The sequence below is a fragment of the Anguilla anguilla genome, chromosome 11 (assembly GCF_013347855.1).
Source record: "Anguilla anguilla isolate fAngAng1 chromosome 11, fAngAng1.pri, whole genome shotgun sequence".
Taxonomy (NCBI): domain Eukaryota; kingdom Metazoa; phylum Chordata; class Actinopteri; order Anguilliformes; family Anguillidae; genus Anguilla; species Anguilla anguilla.
In genome coordinates, this window is record NC_049211.1 from 16,668,413 (window position 1) to 16,693,121 (window position 24,709).

At 41.1% G+C, this 24,709-nt stretch overlaps 1 protein-coding gene across 1 annotated transcript in view; it reads left to right on the forward strand.

Annotated features, from left to right (window-relative positions):
• LOC118207758 (ERC protein 2-like) overlaps positions 1-24,709 on the forward strand; it is a 232,007-nt gene that overhangs the window by 116,229 nt on the left and 91,069 nt on the right. The window contains exons 14-15 of the mRNA XM_035381728.1: positions 3,311-3,407; positions 19,350-19,510. Of these exons, the coding sequence (XP_035237619.1) occupies positions 3,311-3,407; positions 19,350-19,510 (258 nt within the window). The remainder of the gene's footprint in view (positions 1-3,310; positions 3,408-19,349; positions 19,511-24,709) is intronic.

The following is a 24,709-nucleotide window of genomic DNA, read 5'->3' on the forward strand; positions in this document are numbered from 1 at the left end:
GAGTCTTTCAAATAAGTACTGCCTGTGTTATTAAACTGTAAACACAGTATGAAAGTTGAGTGCAAAGGTGTAATTTCAAGTGGTGTGTGTGTGTGAATGTGAGGCGAGGTTACACAGAAACTGCGGTTAGACGTTGGTTAAGATTATTGAATTCTGGATATCCGACGCACATTGAAATGCTGATGCATTGTCCAAGGAATGCCACTGTTATCAGGATACATTTGAATACATTTTCCACCAGAAATTCCCCTGGAGTTATCTGACAATTGTTTGAACAAGCCCGTTCAAAGATGGATGTGGGCCGTCCTTATCGCTGTGTGATCGCTGTCGGTTGCGCCAGCAGCAGTGTTTCTGGAGGAGAAAGGAGGAGACCGTGCCTTGCATTTTTACGTCAGGCATGTATCTGTCAGTACGGCTATCAACACCTCCAGTGGAAGTTTGCAGTTTCTCTTGGCTCCGTGCCTGCATTTTATTCTCCTTTGCTGTGGAACTGGGAAGAGTGCATTTCTACAGTTTATAAGGCAGGGCTTTTGTCCTGCTATTTATTCATTTATTGGTTTATTTTCAGAACGCCAAAGCATAAATTACCCGCCAACATCGGCAGTGACAGGGCAGGGAGCATACACCTCAACACAGTAGTTTAAGATACCTTTTCTGCAAATATTTGCTCAAACTTTAGCGAAACATGTACATTTTCAGTAAAGCAAACACCATAGTCTCAGAATATTGAATAATGTATATGAATTCACACTGCTGGTTGAAATGCTGTTTACAGTATTTGACCGTTCTCTTAAAATCTAATTTGTCAATGTCAAGTTTCTTTGCTTTTGCGTCGTTGTATGTGTCAACTCAGAACCTCGAGCTACCGCTTATTCAAAGGCTGTCTTTTGATTCCGTACTGCTAAGTACCAACAGCACCTAGACATCTCTGAAGAGGCCTTCAGTTTAACTTGAAAGATTAGGCCTCTTTCAAGTTAAGTGGCGTAGTGTGGAACATGAATGCCTTGTGGGACTGAAAAGAAGACCTGTAGTTCACAGTTAAGATAAACAATCCAGGAACCGTATTCCTATTAATTGTAGGATATCAAAGATTTATAAACTGACTCTGGTGCTTACAAAACAGAAAGAACGGTCTTTAATTTTCACTGCTTTTCACACGCCTCTGTAAACAGAGCTTACAGAGCTGCTGGCTTCTCTGTTAATAGATTTGCTGAGGTTCCCAGTGCATTTACTATTCGGTCTGTTATGTCTTGCCTTGCCATGTATTACTGCCAAAATGGGTGTGTCTCTTTGTGTTGCTGTGTTCTAGCTATCACAGTTGTCTTTTTGCAGTGTGATTGTTATGGTTGATTGGACTGACTATGTTACGCGTGGTTAGAAAGAGAAAGAGGAAAAACTATATTCCAAAAAGTTAAGAAATTCGATATTAGATAACTGACTTGAAAACCTTTTTTTTTTTTAAATCACGGATTCCCTAAGTTGGAGAGAAAAGGAAAATGGCTTAGTTCTGTTGGTGCTCTTGCTGTGCCTGCCACAGGAACACATCTGCAGCTTGTCACTGGCTGCATGTGCTGTAGCAGCAGGCAGGCCACATCTGCACACAGAGCCCTGCTCTCAGGCAGCACTTCAGCACAGATGTTAATGTCCCAGGAACATCTGGGTGGCTCGGCTGATTGGCAGGTCACTGGGTTGATGTTGTACAGGAAAACACACGGAGGGCCTGTTTCTAGATTTTGCTTTTTACTGAGGAGCAGCTAGTGTCTTTCTGTCTGCATCAGCTGCAGCAGTGAGTTTCTGCCTTTGAAAATATGATTTCTCTCTATTTTAAACAGAAATTTGGGTCTTAAAATGGTCATTTACAGCATGTGTGCATGTGAATAAACTTGTCTTCAGACTTAATTTTTATTTTTCAAATGAGGAAATCACTGACATTTATGAATCTGTTAAATGCGTGAGTTAGAAAATTTTATGTTCACCTTGTTGTGGTGCAGGAACTGTACATTGTTGATTTAATTAAAATACTCTGGTTTGGCTGGCTGAGAGGAATATCACTTCGTACCACAAGTAGACAAGACAATTAGACAAGACAATTATAACCTTCTGAAAACTTTTACTGGGTCCAGTTTTAAACTGAGCATGAACAAGAGTGCGAAAAGACAAATATAAAATCAAGAAAATAAATTTGCAGCCCTTTTACAATGTATATTTTAACCCTCCTGTTCTGTTCGTTTTTTAGGTACAGCAAAAATGTTCCCGGGTCAATCCCCATACAGGGGGGTTTGCAAATACATGAAATGAACCATTTTCATTTAAAATGTTGATTACACTAATTAAGGCCAGTAGAAGAAGTTTCATACTGAAAAAATAATTTTAAGTATTTTTCCTAGATTTTCAAACTTTAAAAAGGGTCAATTTGACCCGCAACATAACAGGAGGGTTAAAAACGGTTTACAAAGAGTTTTTAGAACACACTGCGTTCAGTTTTCAATTGATATATGCTCTTTATTGAAAGAAAATGAGTGAGAGAATTGGGTCCAGCATTTTGCCACTGGGCAGTGGCTCCCCCCAACAAGCCCTACACCGCCAGCCTGCCTGGAACCCCAGAATACTCTGGGGTGAAAGAGAAGCCCACAGATCTTTGTATTCCCCCTGGTGGCGGGAGCAACTTTTGGAGCTGTGAGGGGAATTAGGAAATGAAGTGTGAGGTTATGAGGTAAACGGACACAAAGATCTAAGCCTTGGAATTGGAATTTCATCTGCTCTAGCTACCATTGGCAGGAAGTGCTCTTTGGCCCGGCCACGCTCTCTGAGAACAGCACCTCGGCCTTAGGTCACCACACCGGCATGATGGAGAGATAGCAGAAGTCAGAAAAATGCTGTAAATCTTGAGGCAGACCTGCTGTGAAAAAGTTTTGAGATTGCCATCAATATAACAGGAAGCAGTGCCCGAGTTCCTCAATTGATAAGGTGCTTGTTTTGAGTGCCAAAGTGTCTAAGTCTAGTTTGACTGTCTCACCTCGTTTGTCTGTCTCATTGGCAAACTAACTAGGAGTCTGCAGCTACAGTGCAATGGGATTTGTGCTGCTGGCAAATATAAATGTATGTATGGATATGCAGTTCTTTAATAAGAAACCAAACATTCTCTGTTCCGTTGTGTTCCTACAGAGAACCCCATTACTACGTAGTGTAGCTTCAATAACCATACCCAGAAAACAATAACAGGCCCATAGCATGTGAGGATTGTATGAGGATCATTGACAGAAGGAGGGCTTTGGACTGATTGTGGCTCTTTCCTTGTGTTCCTGTGCAGACAAGCAAAGGACCCAAACAAGAAGGCGACTAACCTCAAGCACAACCAGCCAGTGGAGAAGAAACCAGGCCTGACGGACAGCAGTCAGCACCTACAAGTGAGTCTGTGTGCACCTGTTGAATCCCCTTGTAAACATCCTCTAATAAACCCTAAAAACACCCTATAATAAATTACAACGTTACAGGGCAGTGTGGACACACACACATACACACACACACAAACACACAGGGATGTGCTTTGCATAGCCAAAACACTATGGTGGGGGGCCTTTGGCAAAGCAGAAGACCAGAATAAAGGATCCTTGAATCATTTTCACCATCTCCTCCTTCACCCCTTGGGTTCAAAGGGTTTATACATCAGTGTCCAGTTCAGCCCAGTTAGGTACAGAGGACAATCTGCCATGGGGAACGTCAAGAAGCGGACATGGTTTTATTCCCTGTATTTTCTCACTGCATAAGTCTTGCCCTTAAATGGCCTTTGCTTGCTGTGTACTTTAAGATGCTTTTAATTCTCATGGTATGAAGGCATGGTGATTGTAAACCTCAGGAATGTCTACTTCAACATCCTGGTTGTATTTCTCAAGGGACTTTTCTCAACTTGTCCATCATATGATGTGATTGCTGCGCTTAAAAAAACAAGGAAAAGCAGAAAGTTACTGGTCCAATGAATTTTCTCACATTGTCTACATCAGTGTCAGTGGAAACATTGAGGTCCTCCCTTTAAATTTTTATGGCAGGTAGCCCTGGTTGACCTGCTTATGCCTGATGAGATTCCTGCTAGCAGCATCAGAAATAGACCTGTTGAGGCTATGCCACTCTTCAGTGTGCAAGCTGGCAAAGATTCAGTTGGGTCCTTCTCTATTGGTGAATGTACCTTCTCACCCAGGATACCTTGTGCGCTAAAATGCACTGGCCAGTGGCTGTCCTGTGATGTAGTACATAAGGTTATCTAAGCAACCTTGTTTTAAGCAAAAGACGTTGATCACACCGAATGGGAACATTTGAAGGAACTATGTATGAAAATGCCTGACATGCAGTTCTGTGCATTTTTATTTTTGCAGTTTTACAGACTGCAAAAATTAAGAAACAGTTTCGCATCTTGTGTGGCTGAAAGAGAATCACTGCACTTGTGCTCCCTCAAACATACGCTATAACACCTCTGAATTCTCTCACCTATACCCAATACCTGTGTGCTTTGAATTTGTTGACTGATCCATCTCGCTAAAGGATGTGTCCGATTGATTGTACTCGGGATGCTGAAGGAAATGCGTAGCTCTTTCTTTGTGGTCTCGGTTATTGTCTGTTGCACCCAACTTCCCTCAGTGACAGGGAACACATCCTCGAAATTCCTGCCCGGGTGCATAATTGCATTATTCAACACCTCTTCATCCCGGGAAAAGCAGATCAAATCAAAAGCCCTTTTTTTTTTATTCCCTTCAAAGGCTTTTCATGTTGTGTGCCAGGAAGGCAGCTTGTAGTAGGAATGTGGAAAAGATGCTCAGGCTTTGTGATATGTAATAACGTTCAGCGCGCTGCTATCGCGTGTAATCTGAGCCCAACGTCAGTCAGAGCTCCCTGCCAAGGGGGCGAAAGATCGGCGTGGATGTGTCGCGTGTTTGACAAGGGCACCGACATGGGGCGGGAGAGAGCAGGCCTGCTGCACTTAAAAGTAGCAGTTTTATAGGGATTAATGTCTTTTTGTTTGTGACGTTTCGTAGGATGCATTTGTCACTTGCAGCGGATAATGTTTTGCCCCACTCTCTTCGCTGGCCGGCTCATGCTAACATGTGGCTGTAGTAAAACAGAGTCTTTCAAAACATACCGCTTAGCCTGTAAATGGAAAAGACAGAACTTTTGTAAAACCGAAATGAACACCATACATGGAAGATGATCTGAAAGTGTAATGGGCCCATTGGGAATAGTGAGAGGTTTTTTTTTTTCCAAAGGAAGGCCTGTATATCAACAAGCAGCTCATCTCTTGTAGTACTTCAACTTTTTTTGTCTGTTCACATAAAAAATATATTTTTAATTGTTTTGTAACAATTTCTGCTCTACAATGTTACCATCTGGAATTGCTGTGGTCAGCCATTATCTGCCAGTGATTTTTTTTCCAGCTCAGCTTTTATATGCCATTTGAAAACAATCCATGTGTACTGCACCCAAATTTCCAACAATGGCTTTTAAATAAAATATTTTTATTTAATCACACTGGATATCTTTTCATCACTGGAACTGTTCCACTTAAATTCATACTTAATTTACATTCCTCCAATTAGCCTGACATTCCAGCCTGAACAAGTGCAGTGGGATGGTGACCACAGGTCTCAGATTTAAATAGGCATTTTTCAGTAGCTTTTGGCCTTTTCCTCTTCATGTCAAGTCTATTCAGCCAGTGAAGCAGCAGAGGAAAGGGACCTTGAGAGGCATCATTTTATGCCAGCCTTCTGTCTTTTATAACCACTCAATTGGCTTCAGCTTCCAATGCAATCAGAGTGGGGCTCTGTTAATAGACATGTGATCCTTTTGGCCTTGAGCTCTGCAACGTTATGAACCTTAAAATCTGAAATTTGGAGAAAAAAAAGGTTCAATCCAGTCAAGCTAGTTGTGAAAATTAAAGTGGGTGTTTAATTGTGTTCTTGACTTTGAAACATGTAAAATCTGGAAAGTGAGCGGAAAAAAAAAAACTAGAAATAGACTCAAGATTGTTGAGTGTTTGTGACTGAGGAACATGTGACTTTGCATCTTAATTTATATTTGCAATTCATTTTATCAGTATGAAGCATTTCTTTAGGCTGATCTTCATCTGTGTGTTCTGGCTACATATTAAACTGATACTGCTCTCTCATGAAGATGCATGCAATCCACATATTCCCAGGTGTACTAAGGTCTACTTCAGCCTGATTAGGTTTATCATTGATAAAATAACTGCAAAATCCTGAGATGGTCGCACTGTAGTCGACCCCAGCTTTTGCTGTCGTCCGTCTGTATTTTTGGATAGAATATTTATAGACACTCAAGTTTTTCTGTATGTTCTCTTCCTTGTCAGTAGGGGATCCATAAGATTTCAGATAAAATCCATATGTGTACTTGAAGAACTTAATGAAATGCAGCCAGAGAGAATTTTGAACCATTTTTTGTAGATGAATGGAAAACTGATTAAATATTTGTGAAGTATTTTTTTTCAAGGAGTTAGGGTTAGGGTCCTACATGGTGCAAATTTAGAGGCTCATCTCATGCTCCTTTGCTTTACAATACCTTAACTATATTTGACAAAGACTGGATCAAAATACATTTTTTTCAAATGTATCATAGAAAGGTTCCAGAACACTTCCCATTTTCAGTCTGGTCATTGCAACCCGACAAAAATTGACATTGTTTTCTGGTTTTATTAAAGAATTGTCAGCGTTAATTAGTATGTTTCTCCCCTGAGCGCTGACTGAATGGGACTGATGAGAGGCTGTTCGAGCGTAAACCCGTCCGTGAATGACACGAGGGAGAAGCGCGGGTGTGTCGGGTGGCAACTGCAAACAGGAGCTGGCCGCTTTTCCCCCAGCTGCAGTGCGGAGTCAGGGGGTCAGCGCGTACACGGTCCCTCGCCGCGGTGGCACGCACCAGGGAGCAGTCACACTCCGCACACCACAGCCGTAACACAATATACCTTATCTGCCTTCCCCAACACAGAAATAATTACCGCGGCTTTGCACTTGGCTACAGTTGCTAAGGGTCAGATTGAAGGGCATCTACAGATCAGGTCACGTGTCAACCTACCGTCAATACGCTCTTTATGGAGGATGAACACATCGCTGATAAGCAGTCCAAAATGGCAACTCTGTAGGAATGTCCCAGACCAGCTCTCCATGGCTTAACAGTCAGATTTCCATAACAAGCACACATCTATGGGAGCTGGTTTGTTGCATTGCTCGTAAAAAAAAAATCATTAGTCATTTCACAGGGCAAGCTCTTTAGTATATTTCCATTAGTTTTTTTTAAATGTATTATTTTAACACATGCTGTGGGTTCATAAAATTGTGTGTGTTGTTTGATTTTGGTTTGTTTTATATATACAAATTACACAGCCTTTCTGGAGTGTCAGAAAAGCTGCTTGTAAGACAGATGAGTGTGGACTGTGTGAGCCACATTCCAGAAAAAAAACGCATTAAAAAATAAGTTAACCCATGTAAAATAAATAATAACAAAATGAACTTTGATGTTTCTGCAGTGTTTTTAATGATTAAATAACCAAGATACTGTAGTTTATGTGGGTGGAGAGATAAGATCAGTTAGTTGCATGTCTTGTGTGTTTAGATACTATGCAGTAAAAAAAGAAATATTAGAAATATTTACTGTCAAACCACAGACTGCTTTATCTTTTCAGTCACAAAATAGATGTTTTTCAATTAAAATGAATCATATGCGTTACAAAAATAAAGGCCCACTATTTATTTAGCTGAACTTGTGCTATTGGCTGCATTCAGAATTTTTTTTAAATGGGAAAGATCAATTTTAAATGTAAATAAAAATAGTAACTGGATATGCACAGTCATGGAAGATTTTCCTACTTAAGACAACACTTAATATGAATCATTAGGCAAGAAAATAAATTCAGAATAAAAGATTCATAGTTTTTCAAAGGGTGATTTTCTTTGGACTGCAAGACATCCTGTATTGCAACTGTATTCTTTTGGTGATATTGGTACACCTCACCTTGACTGACAGTGGACAAGGTGGTGTATATTTATGTCACCAAACGAATACAGTTGAAAGGGTGTCTTGGACTCTGTTAGGTGAACTCAGATGTTACAGTTCCATCCTAATGTTGTGGTCAGTTCCTCTGTCAAGGTCAGCAACTGGATGGTGTTACAACCCTGTACTGAGGATACATGAAACTTTGATCTGACCCATCAGTTTATAACAAATTATAGCTATCAGTAACGAATAATTCTTCCTTTAATTGCTGTGTTTTTTTTAAAAATCTGGCCCTCAGTCTAGATAAAGATTAGTTCAATAGGGAAGGGCTGCAACTATTAATATTATATTATGATTAATTCTGACATGGAGGTGCAGCCCATGGTCATTTGTCAAGCCCGTTATCATTGTACATGAAAGTAATGGTCTATTTTCTACTTTTTTTAAGTCTGTAAATTATGTTTAATAATACTTGATAAAGAATGACATGACATGTAAAAATAATGGAGAAAATGAGTAGAGGGAATGCAGAGAGACAAAGAGGCTAAAAGAGGGATGAAGACTGGGAAAGAGAAGAGAAGGTCCAGTGAGAAAAACAGAACAGAGAATAGTGGGGAAAAAGAGAAATAAGTCTTAATTGACCCGTTTTTTTTTTTTTTTTCTGAAAATGTAGGCCTGTGGGAAAATTGAGAACCTGAAGGCTTTGCAGAACGAGATGTGGAAAGCAGCATTTTCTCATTCCTCCTCGGTTTGCTTAACTGATTATATTCCTTAAGATGAAAAAAGCGATTACATAATTATCATATTCGTAGGAGACCTGTGTGATGAATGCCTGCAAAACAATTATCTCTCTTGAATTTTGGAGTGTAGAAAATTAGGAAAATGGGAGTGTGGTTGAATTTCACACGAGGGTTCCGCTTTGCTTCCGCCTTGCCCAGACGGTCTGGGGTACTACTTGTTGATCTTGGTGCATTAAATTACTGGTGCGCTGTCAGATTCAATTATGGCTCCTGGACGTGAAACACACAGCTTCCCTGTGTCAGTTACCCCTGGCTAAGGCTGGCTTACGTATCTGATTTGTTTTTGTTTTGGTTGCACTTTTCACGTTTGTGAAAGAGCCATTCTGAGAAGCGGGCAAACAGACGGACAGGTTCTCCGATGGCCTGATGAACGCAACGCGCCCGTCACGTCCGCGAGACCCGCGCGTTTCAATGGAGGCTTTAAGGCGGGTCCCTCGCTTGGCAGATGAATCACTTTCCTCACCAGGCTCTTCCAGGCGACTGCTTGCACTTATCTTTCCTGATTTCTGCACATTTCTGCATGAGCAGTCCCCCTTCAGCTGTAATTGGCTGAAATGGTCGGGTGTGAATTTGGGATAATTGCCGCGCATGCTTTTTGCTCAGACACCTGTGCTACCATGAACCAGAGCACACATGCCTATGGCCAGTTTCCATAGCAGCCATGCCCCAGAGTGTGGATTTCTCAGGCGTGCTGTTTTGGGACCTGTAATAATTACAAGCAATATGGCAATATGGACTAACAGTTTGAAAAAAGAAAACTGACAAGGAGCCCATTATCTTTTCTCGTGGAAATGAGTTTAAATAAACAACTTGTGTCTAGCAGTCCATTTTTATCCATACGTATCTAACATTCTCGTTTATATGATATGAATTCCAAAGAAGAATTGTGCTTCCCGACACTCTCCTTCAAGAGTTCTCTGGGTCTGGTCAAGGTTTTGATGCAGATATAATCTGGGTCTGGTCTAGGTTCAGCATTGGTTTATATTTAGTGTGGCTGGTGCCTGGTCCAGGCTTTGATGTTTGATGAGATCTGGATCTAGTTTTTATGTGGCTCGGGGTGCGTTCTGGGTCTATGTTCCAGTCAACAGCTTCTCAAGGTCCCTTCATCACTAGGCTCTGTCCTTACTCTCTCCCACAGGGCCACACAAAGAGGCAGTGTGAATGTGTTAGCGGTGGACACAAAAGCTTGGGAGGTTTATTTCTATGGTTATTTTTTTTGAGATCTCTCATCCATGTTGCTGAGAAATCCATCTGTTCTCTTTCGGTAGGTGCCATAGTTGATATGGTCCATAATACCCTTGATCTTATGTGCACTATGTAGCGACAACACTTATTTTTTCTTGCTTTCAGGGTGTACTTCCCTCTTGACAGATGTATATGAAAGATTTTCCCCCTCTAGAATCCCCTTTGTTATTAATCCTGAACTGAAAACTTTCTTTTAATTGTCCTCGAGGCGACTACCTCGTATGCAAATCTGTTGGGCATCCAAGGGAGCTGCTCGAATGAATATAAAAAATATGAGAAAATGAATGTCCCAGCATGTAGTATATTTAACTTAGTCATCTCAATAAGCGTGAAGCTAGTGCTACACAGAATTAATTTGTACACCAGATTCTATATGTTTACATGGTCACAGGTAAGACAATAAAGGAACAAGGTATAAGAAAGAAATGCAAGAATGAGGTTAATTGGCTTGTTACTTCCCCTCCTCCCTCTGGGACTATGGGCAGGAGAAGGGCAGACAGTATTCATGAGCTGGAGCAGGCACTGCAGGAAAGTGTGAACATTAGAGCCCATAGAGAAACTGGACTCTGGGTCCAGCAGGAGGTGACTCAAACACAGGCCTCTGCAGGAGAACTACAGCTCTCACTGCAATCTCACCTCATGACTTATGAATTTTGTGATTGACATGCACACGGAGCATTTATGATTATAATGTAACCAATCCTCCCTTCTGCAGCTCGGCTATAGACACACATAGCAGTACTGCATTAAATGTGTGTGTGTGTGTGTGTGTGTGTGTGTGTGCGCCTGCGTGAGTGTGTGTATGCATTATTCACAATGACAGGATGTCGCAAATGAATAAAATGGCAACAGTGACCAAATTTGTTATCTATATGTCATGCTTCTGTCGTGTACAATAACACACTATTTTCCAGATCACATATTAAAATAAGATCATTCAAAATAAATATTCTAATTATGCCATTCATTTTTAATTTAGGCATTACACTTGCACATACATTGCCCTGTTCTTCCCATCTTGATCAGTTACTGTGCTGGCCTCCCACTGTCTCTTTGTCTAACAGCTTTAACTTCCTGTCTGTGAAAAGGACAGTGATTTGCTCCCAGGTGCATCCATGAAAACCTGTGCTTGTCCTGTCACCATCCTTTGTCCTCCATCATGAGGCTAGTGAGTGTTCTTTGGCAGGTGTCTGGTGCTGAGCTCTTTCATGTCTGGCGTCTTCTCAATCTCCCCATCTCTCAGCTCCACCGTACACAGCCAGGCAGGTGGAGCCTGCCTCGCAAAGCAAAGAATGACCCCAATTATTAATACACATGCTCTTTATACACGTTAGAAATTACCAAAGCTTGGAGACTTGTGAGGGATAAAATATCTGAGCAGTCTGAAAAGGATCTCTTTGAAAAAGGTCCCCTTTTCAGTGTCCATTGCATAATAGTGTGTGCTAGAAAAAAAGAGCTCCACCAAGTGGCCAGCAATACTACTACATTGCTTTAAAGATTTCAAACTGCTGAAAGAGCAATGTGCTGTAACCACATTTGAGATTTCTTTGTGAAGAAATATCTAACTATATCTAGTTATTTAAAAGGCAATAAAATATTCTATTGTGAAATTATTATCCTCCAGAAATTAAGGGAATGCTGAATTTCGCTTACTATGTCACAATATTTAGTACTTTTTTTTCTACGTATTTTCTGCTTTGCCGTTGTGTTTTTTCAGTGTCAGAAGAGGGAGGTGCAGCTGAAGATGTTCCAGGGCTAATACAAGCTTTTGACCTTGCTAGTAGTGATTTAGTCCGGATTCCATCTGGGTTCTCTACAGCCACTGGGCCCACGCCCAAACCTCTGTACCAGAGTGTGTGTCAGGCACGGTCATTAACGTCCAGCCTTGCGTTTCTCTTCCTCCCTCCTTTCAGAAACTCTACTGTACTACTAACTGGAACCATCTCTTCCCTTGCTCTTTCAAGGCATTTGTTTTCATTTTAGTGTGCAACTGCATGCTGTTTGATATGGTCCCTTTCCTTTTTTTTTAAATTCCATGAATGCACAGAATGCTGCTCCAAGCACTGACCTGAATGCATAAACCTGCTCTGATTTAATGGATTTAATGGCTTTTTGCCTGTCTGTATACAGGGAAAAGGCTGGACTTGATATTCGCTAGATGGTTCACCAATCCCCCTGTTGGCTGCTAGAGTTCTCCTTCCTGCTTTTCTCATTTTCTGCATTTCTCCTGTCCAATTTCTTTTTCTTTGACCCATTAGAGGTGGTAGAGGTGATAAAATTTCATTTTAACTTGATTTCATTTTCATTTGAATTCACTTCCTTTCTTGTTTTACTTGAAGCTGCTTAGTATCTGTGTGTATGTCTGCATGACTGCATGTGTATGCGTCTTTGTGTTCACGTGTGCGTGCGTGCTTCACATGCTTCTATTTGTGATGGTTCCTAAATATTTTCTCTTTTTGTAAATTGCATTAATATTTTTTCCTGTAACTGCTTTATCCAGCCACAAAGACAGTGTTTTGTTAAGTTGTTAACGAGTCACACCACAATTACATAAATATTGCTTATCCTATTCAGTCATGTCAGTTCTTTTAGCAAGCTAAAACCAGTCTTATTTTGAAGCTTAAAGGGATCGTTTTTTCCCATGGTAAGTTTTCCATTGTCTTTAGATAATAGATTTCAGTGTATTGTCATTAATTTGCTCTGACATTAACTGACTTCTCATTCTGTCATCAAGGCCTAAATTTGCCATCTGTTCCTCTTGTCTTTTTAAATTAATGCATTTGGGTATTGTACCCTGGTTTTCCCCCTCATACATTATACAGTGCCAGACGAAGTGCAGTGAGCCTGTTCTGTTCTTTTCCCCACAGCCTCACAGGTCTGGTATTATCTCAAAGCGCTTTTCTCCAGCTGCCCCAAGTCTTTCCAAACTATCAGTTCTGGAGCGCCGGAGGGGCTGGGTTCAGACTTGGCCAAAGGGCCTCTTGGCCTTAAGTGCACCCTGTTTATATCCCAGTTAGGGAGTCATGATAACTGCCAGGCTTCTCAGCGCACAGAAACATAGCGCTCTGTCCAACCGTCAGTCTGCCCAGACTGGTGCCTAGCCCAGGTGAGCCACAGGTACCCATGCCCAGGCGTGCTCCCACATGGCCTTGGCATCACCCAAAGTGCTTACTGGAAGTCTGAACCTCCCAAATGCTCAAAAACGTCAGGAGAGATTTCCATTTCCACTGAAGATGTCTTAAAGCACAGTGTCAGAGAACCATTCATTAGAATTACATCTGACTGGGTAAATATGGGCTACGTGCAAAGCGGAAAGAAAAAAAAAAGCAACAACTTAAGACCATAACTGCCAAAATCAGAATGTGATATCTATTAAAGAGACCACCTAGTGCGTTTTACTTAGAATGTTTTCTAAAGAGCTGTGTGCAAACTACTTAAGTGATCTAAGGAGCTCTCTGCTGAGTGCTTCAGATTTCTAGGGCTAAATGTAGTGTGGAGTACTGGGTGTTTATACATCCCTCTGTTACCATGAACATTTATTTCTGAAATAATTCTCCTCTAACATCTATCGACATTTATTAATCCAAGGCCATTACGGGATTCTATTTTTAAAGAGGTATTTGGCATATTCTGCCTCAGTCCAGATCGTAGCTCAAACCCGGCTTTGACAGCTTTGTAGCAAAAGTGGAATAGTAGAGCAGAATATTTAAGATCAGTGCAAAGCTGCAGTACAGCACAGAAATGACAGTCCACCATGGAGAATCAGGGGAGTCCTGACTCCATCAACACGCTACCTCAACGCTGGGTATCCTAGCACAGACAGGTGCAGTGCTGAGGGAAATCCGGGCTATAGCCTAGAGCAAGTCCTCTTCCTTGCAGCTGTTTCACACACCCTGGCAGGGCACCTCAATCAAAATCACACCTGATTTCCTGTGCCAGTATTATTTTACCTGTGCAGACAGCCAGGTGTCTTTCATTTCCCTGAAAAAATGACAGTTCAGGAGAGAACGGGAAAAGTCACTCCAGACAAGGTTTATATCTCGCAGCTGCACTGTCTGACTGCAGAAAAAACATGCATAAAAAAGTGACCGTACACTTCTGGCTTTCTGGCCAAACATAACTTTAAATTGTTTTCATAATCTGTCTAATGGTTCATAAGGGTAGGAAAGTAAGCCCAGAGAGAGTGTTTAAAAGTTTTGTCTTAATTATTTACTTAAGATATTCTAAACCAATACATTATTTTATTTATTGTTTAATAATATTTAAACTAATGTCACAGACCTTATAATTGTATTTCAATAAATTGAAGTTCACAGTGCAGGACTTTGACATACGTAACAAAAACCTATAAAGTAAAGCTGTGTAGGGGTTATCACGAGTGGAAAGAAAGCAAGCATGGTTAATGTTCATTGTGAATTATGAATCGCATAATTTGTTTTCATTCAAGTGTGTTCTCTTGCCTTAATGCACATTACCTCATACTCACTCACACACATGCATGCATTCCTTATGGATTAGTGCTTATCTCAGAGAAGACAGACATATCAAACGCAACCCCTCCAAAGCTGAGTGATGGCACTGTGTAATATGTCAGCTAGAGGTATGAAATTTTTATGTCCTTAATAGACCATAAATCGGTTACATAGCGGTCTGTGTCACTGTGTGCTGTGATAGCTCAGGGGTCGAGGGGGAGTTATGTGAGCTGTGGCTTTGCTGGTGCAGGGTTTCTCTCAGGGGTTGCTGTGGAAGTTCAGGGTTCGTGGGGAAGATGAGGGCCTCTGTGCACTGGTGGTCAGAAGTGAATGTGAGACCCAGTGGAAGCGCCGGGTCCTGCTGCTGAGAACAAGCTGAGGCTGTAATGAGTGGCTCTGATGGAGAGCTGAGGCCCAGGGCTGTGGGAAGTGTGGCTCTGTCACTGAGAGCGGTGGTAACCGGTATTCCTACATAGTGTAGTGGATGTGGGAATGTAAGAGAGCTGTGGCTGGGAAAAAGCAATGTAATCTTACTTTGCATACATTCTCTGTTTTTTTTCCGTTTTTTTTCTTTTCCAGAATGCAGTCAGTCTCATGATGTTCAGCTAAAGCATGTGTAATGCTCAGGCTGTGGGTTTGCATATCATCATCTTATGAGGTCCTGCTTTTCCGGATAGAGACCTTTCACTTATTTGAACTAAGTCTCTGAAGCAGCATCCAATCTGAACGGACAAGGGGGAATTAGTACAGCTAGAAGTTCCCAATAGGATTAGGAAAATCTGATTTAATAAAAGAGGGTGCTTTCCTAAACCCTTGAAGTCTGTCTGAATTAGCACGCACAGGCTAATGAGATTATTGCCCATAATTTTGCTAAAATGCATTGTATCCATTTTTAATGATGTGATTCTGAAATGAACAGTGAGCAAGAAAGACTGTTGGGTTTCAGACTTCTATGTTTTGGTGGTGTTAGAAGGTGGTTTTTGCAGCCAGGCAGTCCTATCAGTGCTTGTGTTTTTTTCAGAATGAGGTGAGATGGGCTCATTCGATCTGATTTTATTCTTCGTCTTGAATCTCTGTCAGTGGGCCTCATATGCAGTGGGTTAGTTAAGCCTCTGGTGACTGTTATGATAGCCAGAAGGCCCACTCTGTATTACTCTCTACTCCCTTTTAGGGAAAGCCATTTTACCTACTTCCATAATTCAGTGCTTCTGGGCCACTCATTGTCTGCACTGTGTGGTGAAATATTTCACACGAAAGCTCCACATGCCCCATTAACTGAAAATGCACCATGGGATGTGGCAGTTCCACATTTTAGTGCAGTATCATAGCATAAATGTAAAAGCAGAAGTATGCCTTTTATTTTTCCCAGCAAATTAGTTGTTGGACTGGGGCTGGTTTCAATGTTAATATGGTTGCTATTTATGTACCCCAGTAGGGTTGGTTTTATTTTGCCATCGTATGTGAGCATGCATTGAGTGAACCTGTCACAAGGCTGGGCAGCAGTTATCTCAGTGTTCTGGCAGTAGGGTGTTAGCCTACAATATTCATGAGAAGTATAGCCGAATTCCAGACATCTGTGAAACACACTAAAATCTCAGAAACATTTAACGGAGAATGTTGCTTGAAAATGTGCGAACGATTTGCCCCCTTCATAAAACGAGGCCTGCTGCTTTTTCATGTCCGACCACATAGTGTGCCTTGGAGCAGCGTTGTACACCCAAGGCCTTTAGCTCTGCGTGAATCCATGGTGCAGGCTGTCATTACCTGGCGCAACTGAGGGATGTACAAATCAAAAAGATGTGTATTAGTACTGACTAGGCCCATATGCCTGTCATAATATGTGTTAGCCATCCATATTACGATAAAAATCAAAAGAAAAAAAGAAAATATATGCATTGTGTGGAATGCATTGAAGCACTGACTATTGTGCATCAGGTTTACTCAAATGAATAAGAAGACAAAATATACTATCAAAAATATGAATTACACTTAATGATTGTAGGCTGCACAAAGCGTGACATTGAGAATATTAATACACTATATGACCAAAAGTATCTGGAGACGCCTTGGTCTGGGGATATTTTTCATGGTTTGGGCTAGGCCCCATAGTTCCAGTGAAGGCAAATCTTAATGCTACTGCATACAATCACATTATAAATGATTCTGTGCTTCCCCAACAGTTTGGGGAAGGCCCTTTCCTGTTTCACCTTGATAATACCCCCGGGCACACAGCGAGGTCCATATAGAAATGGTTTGGTGTGGAAGAACTTGGCTGCACAGAGCCCTGGCCTCAACCCCATCCAAGACCTTTAGGATCAACTGGAAAGCCAACTGCGAACCAGGCCTAATCGCCCAATCAGTGCCCAACCTCACTAATGCTCTTCTGGCTGAATGGAAGCAAATCCCAGCAGCAATGTCTAGTATAAAGTCTTCCCAGAAGAGTGGAGGTTGTTATAGCAGCAAAGGGTGGACCAACTCCAATTACATGCCCATAATTTTGGATGAGATGTTGGATGTCAGGTGTCCACATACTTTTGGCCATGCAGTGTATACTTGAGGAAAACCAGTGGGATATTAAGTCTGTGGTAATTACAATTATTTATCAAGCATTATGGTGTGTGATCACTAAAGCCCATTTTTGATTCTATAATAAGAAAGTAATTCTAATCTGGATCATGAATCCTAGATGTGTTCCAGTGTTTTAGACGGCATCAGGTCATTGTTGTAAAAGAGAATATGTTTTCAATTAACTTATCAATAAAATACCACATTATGTTAATTGATTGATTAGTGCGGAAATAACTCAGATTTTCTTTGCACTGTTTTGCTTTAATTTTCCCGCTGTCGCTACACAATGTTAAGTAACCTATTTTGCCAGTGAAAATAAACACCTTTTATTAAGAGAAAATATCCCTTATTAAAAGGCATTGTCCGAATAGAGGAAGCAAAGTAAGTTACATTCAGACCCCTTTTCTGAGTCCCTTGTCTGATTTCTGCTGCATTAAATAATGGGACTGGAGCCATATCTGTAATTTCATGTAGAAATGGCTGCACGTGACCAAGGTTCCTGCCAACTAGACTTGCATCATGTCTGGCCTTACTGATCTCTGTTGAGTTACCAGTGCTCAAGGGCATTTTAATCCACTGTCATTCATTTGAACCCTAACCCTGTTTAATTTAAAGCCTCAGTCTGTCAGCTGGACTTTTCAGACTTTTTTTTCCCCTGTGAAAATCTAAGATTTCAGCAGTCAGGCTGGAGGTCCTCTAGATTAGTATGCCTCCACCTACCAATGCCCCACACAAGAGAAATTGCTGTTGTGCACATGCCCTGGGTCAAGGAGATACAGTGCTCCTGGGTGGTTTATGTTAAGAAATACTCTGTGCCCACTGGAAAGAGGTATTTCCAGTGCCAGGTGCTGGGCTGTTACACGATTTCACAACCCGATCATTTTAGATAAGGATTTCATTACAACAGTTAATGGACTTGACTCTGCAACTCTTGCTATTTTCTTGGAATTTTAACTTAAGTGCCTTAAATTGGCTTAAATAACAGCACAGGATATCATAATTTCCCTCAAAATAAAGATAGAATCCCTCTCTGCTTCTAAATAATATTGGTGAAAATATTAACAGCTTTTTGCAGAAGGAGCTAACATTTTCAGTTTTTCTGTATCAAAATGCATTCTGCTTTTCTTTTTCTTTTTCTTTTTTTGATAGTCTCCATCAAGTAAAAATGTGCAAACCCTTAGGTAAATTTTAAAATATTTATATAAAGAAAAATAAACCATACAGCACGGGTCTGTTTCTCCATCTGTCTCCATTCTGCAAATTAAATATTCTGGTGTTTTGAAGTGAACCTCCTTACTGCATTCTCTCCATGTGGATTTTGTGTGCATTTAATAAAGCAACCCTTTTTTCTTCCCATGATTCTGTGCAGCCTGTATCAGGAGTCTGACCGCTTTTTTAAGCAGCTTCCCTCTGTCACTCAGACCCTGGCAGCATGCTAATGTTGTGAGCCTTTTAGCCACAACAGAAAAGACCAGTTGAACATTTGGGTTGAATCACATAATGATGAGTCTCTCTTTCCCCACACACTATCATTTTTCTCTTTTTTTCTCTATGGGCTGTCCAAGTTCATTAGTGTTTATTCAAGTTAAGCTCTCATTTTGTTCTCATCTTCTCGCTCTTACAGTTGCAGGAAAGTGCTTCATAGATGTTTCATCACCTGTGAAACTAAACCCCCACTATATGTATTACTTATTTTTGAGCAATTTGTGGTCTTTATTTTGCAAATTTGGGGAGTGCTGACATTCAGATTAATATGTGTGGGAAAGTCTGGGAGACCTCAATGTATCTGGATCTCTATGTATGTGTGAATAGTTTTTACTGCAATTTTTTTCCTGATAGATTTATTTAAAAAATAACATACTGTGTCATGTCTCTTAGTTCTTCTGTGTTGTACTGTAGCTTGCTTTAGCTGTTATTGTACATATGCAGAATCATTGTTATTGACAATGAGTGCCAGTCAAACTAATGTGCCTGGAACAAGACAGTAGAAACAAACGACTGTGCCCTTAATTCAGTTTACCACTGCTATCAATCTTACTTTAAATTCACCTCTTTTGAAATGGAAACTCCTCCAAAAGCACGTCACCTGTTTGCAGTCCTCAGTGCTCAACTGATCCCTGTTAGACAAAAACAACAAAACTCACCGAAGGTATCGCTGCTCGTGCCTTCTATAGTTACCACTGTTTCTGTGTCCTGTCTCAATGAAAATGGACAAGTCCTGCATGAGCAACTGAAGTGGCAGATCTTTAACAGCACTTCCTCCCTGCAGCTGGAGGAGCTGATGAATGCCCTGGAGAAGACCAGGCAGGAGCTGGACGCCACAAAGCAGCGTCTCTCCTCCACCCAGCAGTCCCTGGCCGAGCGGGACGGCCACCTCACCAACCTGAGGCAAGAGCGCCGCAAACAGCTGGAGGAGATCCTGGAGATGAAGTGAGTTCCTTTCTCCTCTTTCCTTCTGTTTTCGTTGCTTTCTCTGCCTATGCCTCTATGCCTTTGCAGAGGAACAGGGCCTCTTTGCGATGCTGAAGTCTCCTCCCTTCTCTGTCCTCTCTCTGGTTTCTTGTGTTGTTCTTTGCCCGGTCTTCCCCCTCTATTCCCATCTATAACTACTGATATCTTTCTTTTGTACTTTCGGCATCCAGTCTTTATGCTCCCATTACTCCTTCTGTTCTCTACGTCCTTTCAAAAACTTGCTTTCCTTATACTCTCTGTACTCTTCTGCAACAGACAACAACTCACTGCTTTTTAATGATGTTTGTCTTAGAGTCACGGGTACTCAGCTCTGAGGTCAAAGGTTAGAGTTAAAGTGAATGAATGCCTGTCAGGGTCGGGCATTTTGTCCAAGCTTTTTAGATTCCAAAAACATGGAGTCTGATGAGAATCTCTTATGCAATAGTTTACTGCAGCCTTTTTTGTTTTGGATTTGCTGTTCATTTCAGAGTCAGTAGCTGCCTGACAGTTTAATGGTCTGCTAAGTACTTTAGGCTTCTCACGAACAATAAAAAAGATAAAAAGTAATTAGGCTGGGATGGCATTTTGACTAATGTGATCTCTTGTGATTGGGTGTAGTAGAGAGCTAGTTATTTGGGAGGATAATGACTTCATGCTTTTAGAGTTGAGAGGAGACTGAGTAATTGGCTTGGCTCTCTTGGTGAGGTGATATCCACTGGCAGCGACTGGGGCCCGAGTGGCACGTGATGATTAATGCTGTGGGGGCTAGTGACACTGAGGCGTGAGCTTGCCCAGTGTGTTCTGTGGGTTGTTTCTCCAGCTCCAGAGGGCTAAAAGCCCAAGTCATCCAAATAATTGGTTGTTTTAAGACATGTTGAGCATGTGAGACTTCTGGATTTAAATGCGCTGTGTGCCCCTATAATGTATTACACATTGCATGCATTGATGATGTGCAATGATGTATTTATGAAACTCAGAATGGAAGATTTCTCATTTGTGACATTTTTTTCCATAGCCTTTAGGGGGCTGGATCTTCCAGACCCGCATATTTGCAGTTTGCCTGTTGATAGACCACTAAATAGCATACGTTGCTAATAACAAAGTAGGCTCTTGCTATGACGGAGGTGAACCCAAAATAAACCATGACCTATGTCTATATTATCTGTATGTCAATCCAACACGTGGTGTCAGCACTGGCAGACCTGGTCTGCTTTACAGATATTTCTGTATATTGAGGACAGGTGTTTGCGTAGGCTCTTCTTTTGCCAGAGGTTTTACTGAAGTTCAAATATCTATCATGTTTATAGCTGCACATGTGTTTGATTGAGCTGTATGATTGAACAAACATGCCACAAAGAAATGCCTTTAACATAAGGGAACATCTCAGAAAATGGCATAGAGATTCATGTTAGGATTTCATGGTCTAAATGCTGGTGACTTTGTCAGTCCTCTAGAACAATAGATGACTTCGTTTCTCAGAATTTTTTTAGTGGTATAGGCGCATATGTGCTTGGAGAAAAAAAAAAAAAACTCCAGACTTTTTGCAACAATCAATAAACAACAACAAAAATCATCACCATCATCATTATTATCCAGGGACACATTTTATTCCTTATAGTGACATATTATTGATACAGAAAAATCTAGACAGAGCGGTGCAATTTGGATGATACTGCTAAGCATATTTCCAGCTGCTCATAACTTACTGGCTTTCCACCCAGGTTCAGTCTCATGCATGTGTGGGTGTGCGTGCATGCAATGTGCAGTTGTGTTTGCATGCTTCAACACAATTGAGTATGTACATGTTATTTGGCGTCTGGAGAACAAAGGAAGAAAGAAAAGAAGTTCACTAAGAGGAGAAATGGTGTCATTTAATTTCCCTGTATGGCACCTTGATTCTGAAACTGGTTTGCAGTGTGGTGGGTGGGGGTCCTGTGGGCCAGTCTCATATCATACTGCCTCACTGGTTGTGATGGTGGTAATCTTCTATATTTATGACTTGTTTGTGATTCGTGCTGCTGGTAGCGGACTGATGGTCTTCCATGGGCTTTTTGTGTATAGAGCTTCATGCACAGAGCAGAGAGGATTCACAGGCATGCAGGGAGGGGGAGTTATGTGTTTTATTTAATGCTTACCGAACATGTCGACCATATATTTTCCGATTGCTGGCTTTCAGACAAAAATGTTGTGAATTGAGCGTATATCAACTGCTGCTTTTCAAACACTGTGTACCGGGGGTTGTGGCACAGCAAGAAAAATCTATCAGTGAGAACAGCACTCGTGTGAAACTGAATCTGACAGCCTCCCCTGTTCTGGGCTTATTCTGAGTTGCTTGTGCTGTCTGTGTTGTTTTATCCTTACTTAGTGTTCTCTCAGATTTTTGAGTTTTACAGGTTCTGAAGTTTATCCATCGTTCTGGCGATCAGTAGGAATTTGGAATTATGGGAGGATTTCTTTCTGTATCTCTAACTGGCATTTGTGGTTGGAGCTTCACCGCTCACCATGTTTAGCAGTGAATCTGGCATTGCGTGCCTCATTGTGCATTGTAAGTCATGATTTATAGTATGTGTGAATCATTGTGCTTTATTAGTCTAGATTTATAGTATTTACCTGGTACTGTCCTACCAGTTCTCCCTCTGGCAATGGCATGCCCTGGCTTGACAAATAAACCTGACATAATAAATCTGCTAATGATGTTGTCCCTACATTGTGTTCACCTGTGCCAATAAAGATCACTGTATGAGATAAATATATTTATTATTATTAAGAACTCCGTACTTTAGTGGTTCAAGATGCAAAGCTGCTGGAACCTATTGTTTTTCTTCTGGTTTTTATTTGTTTATTTTTCCTGGAAAATTTCTATAAAATCCTCAATGTTGCTCAAAAAGTCACCAAACATTTGGAGGGCCATGGCATACACATGTCTGACCATATTGCTTAAATTCCAAGAAAACTTTGTTGTGTTAAAATAATGCAATCATGCTGTGTTTAGTCAAGTGGAAGAAAGCCAATCCAAACAATTGACCTTTTAATTTATTAAGAATATGGCCTATTATTTCTTTTAAAAGTAAGTCCAGACCTCAGATCTGTCAGTCCAGACAGCACACATTTGTTTGTTCCGGCATGCCACCTAGATAACCAACGTCTTCCCAGAAACTAGTTTGGGGTTGTGTCATAGTATTGTATTATTTGGGAGTACTAATATCAGCTTTATTTATTATTCATCAGATTGATTATTTACTTTATAGGTGCACTCAAGCTAATGTGGAGATTTGTTTTAAATATGAATATATTTTTACCATTGTTTTTCTTTATTCTTAAATGCATTGATTGAGGTTTAAAATGTTACATTTGGATTTTTCCTTTGTGTTTACTATATCAACAAAAGGCATTTGGACATTCCTGACAACAGGTCACACCTCATGCCATATATTGTTCGTGGGTTTCACTTAGTGTGGAATTATGAGGATATCTAATTCTCAGGAGAAGCAGCACGGAGAATGCCTGGGATCTCAATGGGGTGTCACACCTTCACCAGGAGAAGGATGGAGAGGAAGTAACCTAATCCCAGAGACCTTTTTCATCTGTGACACCCTCAACCTCTGCCTCACTTCAGCACAGGAATTTGCCTTTTCTTTTTTCACCCTCTCCCTCTCTTTTTTCAGATTTATAGGATTCAGGTGTGAGTGCTTGAGTTGGGCAGGAAGAGAGGAGAGAGGGAGGAGGGGAGAATGAGAAAATTTGTAAAAAAAAAAAAAAAGAAGAAAAAAAAAAGAAAGAAGCTATTTGCGAAGCGACTTGGCGCTCAAGGCATTCTTGTGAGCTTGAGGAGTGTGGGTCTTACGCGGGCCTCAGAGGATTAGGAGCGCGCTCAGTGACAGCTTGGCCTTTCTCAGCAGTGTGGGCCCCTTTGTGTGGTCCCACAGCCAGGGGAAATGAGGCCTGGCCAGAGTGCGCCTGTGTGCCTAAGTCCCGTCCGTAACAGAGTGAGCAGTTCCACCTATGGCAAATGTCTTCATTTGACATCTCACTCCGTGTTAATGCCCCGTGATCCATGGGGAAAAACTCCAGCGTTCAGCAAAACACTCAGCCACAAGACAGGGTAGAGGTGCTTATGGTAGAGCGGAACATGCATGGGAGGGGGGTTATGAGGGACGTGGCTATTTGAGAATGATTTCAGATTATGAATTTGCCCAGAGGCCATGTTTTTTGTTTTTTAATTAAATGTGACATTTGTCAGGAAGAACAGTTGAAATAAAGCAGCTGAATTAAAAAGAGGTTTTTTAGTTTCCTTATGAAATTTGGTTTCTCAGCAACAGTGGCAGGTTTCATTCACAGAACCAAATGTAGCCTTGGACTTTTCAACACAGTTTAATGAAAGGGGGGTGGGGGAGGGGTCACTTTTAATATCCTATTGTCAGCAGGTTCCTGAGGCTTTTTGGTGGCCAGGCCTCACACAGCTGAGAGCCCATATGAAGGCTTCTAGCATGTGTAATGTAAGGATAACTGCATTGCAGGCTACATGTGCTGTGCCTATAGGATTAGGACATTTCTGTTTTTTATGATGTTGAATGGAAAATAAACAATAATATTGCTAAGTATATTTTATAACATGTTTTATCCAAAAAGCACTACAAATTCATCACATGCCCCCTTGAATTTGCTGTAGTCTTTGTGTATCTCTACCCCCACTGAATCTTTTTATGCCAACAAAAAGAGGAGAGGGTTATTTATATAAACACACACTATACCACATTTACTTGTTAACAATCCTATGGGGAAACAATCTATAACAGAACATATACCTCCAAAGTTATCAAAGAGCAACATTATTAGGGGACCTTGAGCTGTTCTATACCACCTTCTTAAAAAGGTTGGGCTTCCTTAAAATGGATTCCTGGCATTTCACTGTATTTGTGCAGCACTCTTCTTCCCCAGCGAGGCTTCAAGGAACAGATCACCAGTGTAGGGAGGGAAAATGCAGCTTAAAAAAAGAGTAAAAAAAAAAAAAAAGTGAAGTAAGCAGAGCAAAGAATAGGCAGCTCCAGACGGGGGGCCCCCTTCCCAGCCCATCTGAATCCACTTACATGTAAATTGCTTGTCTGTATGAATTACGGGTACGTTTCTGAAGGGACTGCTTCGCTTTGTTTATCGTAGGATTTTTGACAGTCTCTTTCC